The following is a 1,817-nucleotide window of genomic DNA, read 5'->3' as shown; positions in this document are numbered from 1 at the left end:
TAACACAGAATAGAACCTGCCCCATAGGATTTCCAAGGTTATAATTTTATTTCATTATTTTTTTTTAACAGAAGCAGACTGCCAATCTTTTTCCCATGGAGCAGGCTGATGGGTTCAGACTCCCAACCTTTTGCTTAGCAGCCAAACATTTTAACTATTCACCACCAGGGCTCTTCCTATAAAAATTAGCAGAACTTAAAAGCATTAAAACTCTTTTGTATTATAAGCATAGATTACGACCCTCTGAAAGAGTCTCATTCATTTGGTAGCCTTCTCTCAAATTTCTCATTTGTTGGAATGAACCCCTAAAATGATTCCATATCCCACAAAAATATTCTAGGAATTTAGTTATTTAAAGACATTCTCTGCAACATCTTACATGTTGGTGTTCCAACTATATTTAAAGTATTTTTTTCAAAAGCCAACAAGAACAACTTGGTACACAAAAGAAAGCCTAATGAATCTTAATTTACTTTATCTGTTTTCTACATATTTGTGTGATATTCAAGATCCCCGTTGGAGAAGAACAAAACAAGTTCTATCAGTGAGTACTGACTGAGCACCAGGCACTGTGCTAGGTACCTCCCATCAACTCAGGAGGTTGCCCAGGTACATAGAAGCTAATTGATTTAACCCAGGTCACACAGTGGGTAAGTGGAAAAGCCAAGATGACCCAAAGAATAATCCAAGACTGAGAATAATTTTTAAAACTCTCTAAGATCTGACTGTTCATAATGCAAAATGCCTCATATATATTGGTATTTTGTATTTTAATTTGACCTTCAGCCTTTTTTTTTTTTTTTTTTCTCCCTTAAGGTTTTATGTAATGGACCAGGAACATGTGTACCTATCTGTATATCTGCCCTTCTCCTTGGGATACTAGGAGTAAAGAAAGTGATCATTGTCTACGTTGAAAGCATCTGCCGAGTGGAAACTTTATCCCTGTCCGGAAAGATTCTGTATTACCTCTCAGATTACTTCATTGTCCAGTGGCCGACTCTTAAGGAGAAGTATCCCAAATCTGTATACCTTGGACGAATTGTTTGATGGATCACAACTTGCATCTTTAGAATTTTGCAGTCAACAATAATATTTATTATAATTAAAAGAAGAAAAAAAACTATGTGTTAAATGAATAGGGTTCTGAAAGTCCTGAGAATTATTGATGATAAGTAGTGAAATGTGCACAGATATTACGCTTAAGGAACTGAGACTTCTTTTGTAAAAACAAATAACAATAAATAGTAACCATTAAATACTTATGCCTCTTGTGTGGTAATGAACTACCTTACCTATAATAAGTTGGCCTTTGTTCTTGATTCCTGAGAGATAATCCTTAGAATTTTCTGAGCAGTTGAAGGGACTTTATGACATAAAACCATTAGTCAACACTTGAGAATTTGTGTAAGTGAGTGGGGATTCCAGAGATCACACATGATTATAGCATGTTTTAGTCAATCATACATGTTCAGTGAGGCCTTAATCATGAATATGCTATGAGGCCAATAAAAGACCCTGAGCATGGAAGTAGCTGGGGCTTCCTGAATAGTGAGAACATCTGTCAGGAGGGTTGTACATTCCTGGGGACAGTGGAAGCACTGCAGCAGGACATCTCCTGGAACTCTCCCTATGTATCTGTCTGTGTGTCTCCTTGCTGGTTATAACAAATCAGTAGCTATAATGTATATACTTTCTGTGAATTCTGTGAGTCGTTCTGGGAATTGGTGAACCCTCAGGAGCAGTGAGAGCCAGCATAGACTCGTGTCTGCCTAGTTGACAGTTTGAAGGACTGTGTCCTTTTAACTTGTGTACTGTGA

General features: G+C 37.1%; 1 protein-coding gene across 1 annotated transcript in view; it reads left to right on the top strand.

Moving 5' to 3' along the window:
• The window catches only part of ALG14 (ALG14 UDP-N-acetylglucosaminyltransferase subunit), a 149,169-nt gene extending 148,122 nt beyond the window's left edge, over positions 1-1,047 (top strand). Inside the window, exon 4 of the mRNA XM_042780310.1 lies at positions 817-1,047. Coding sequence (XP_042636244.1) covers positions 817-1,047 — 231 coding nt within the window. The remainder of the gene's footprint in view (positions 1-816) is intronic.
• Positions 1,048-1,817: the final 770 nt, after the last annotated feature.

This window comes from Orycteropus afer, unplaced genomic scaffold (genome assembly GCF_000298275.1).
Source record: "Orycteropus afer afer isolate SDZICR_OR568_19922 unplaced genomic scaffold, OryAfe1.0 scaffold00033, whole genome shotgun sequence".
Classification (NCBI taxonomy): Eukaryota; Metazoa; Chordata; class Mammalia; order Tubulidentata; family Orycteropodidae; genus Orycteropus; species Orycteropus afer.
Note: the sequence above shows the minus strand (reverse complement) of the source record. Positions and strands in the feature narration are given on the sequence as shown.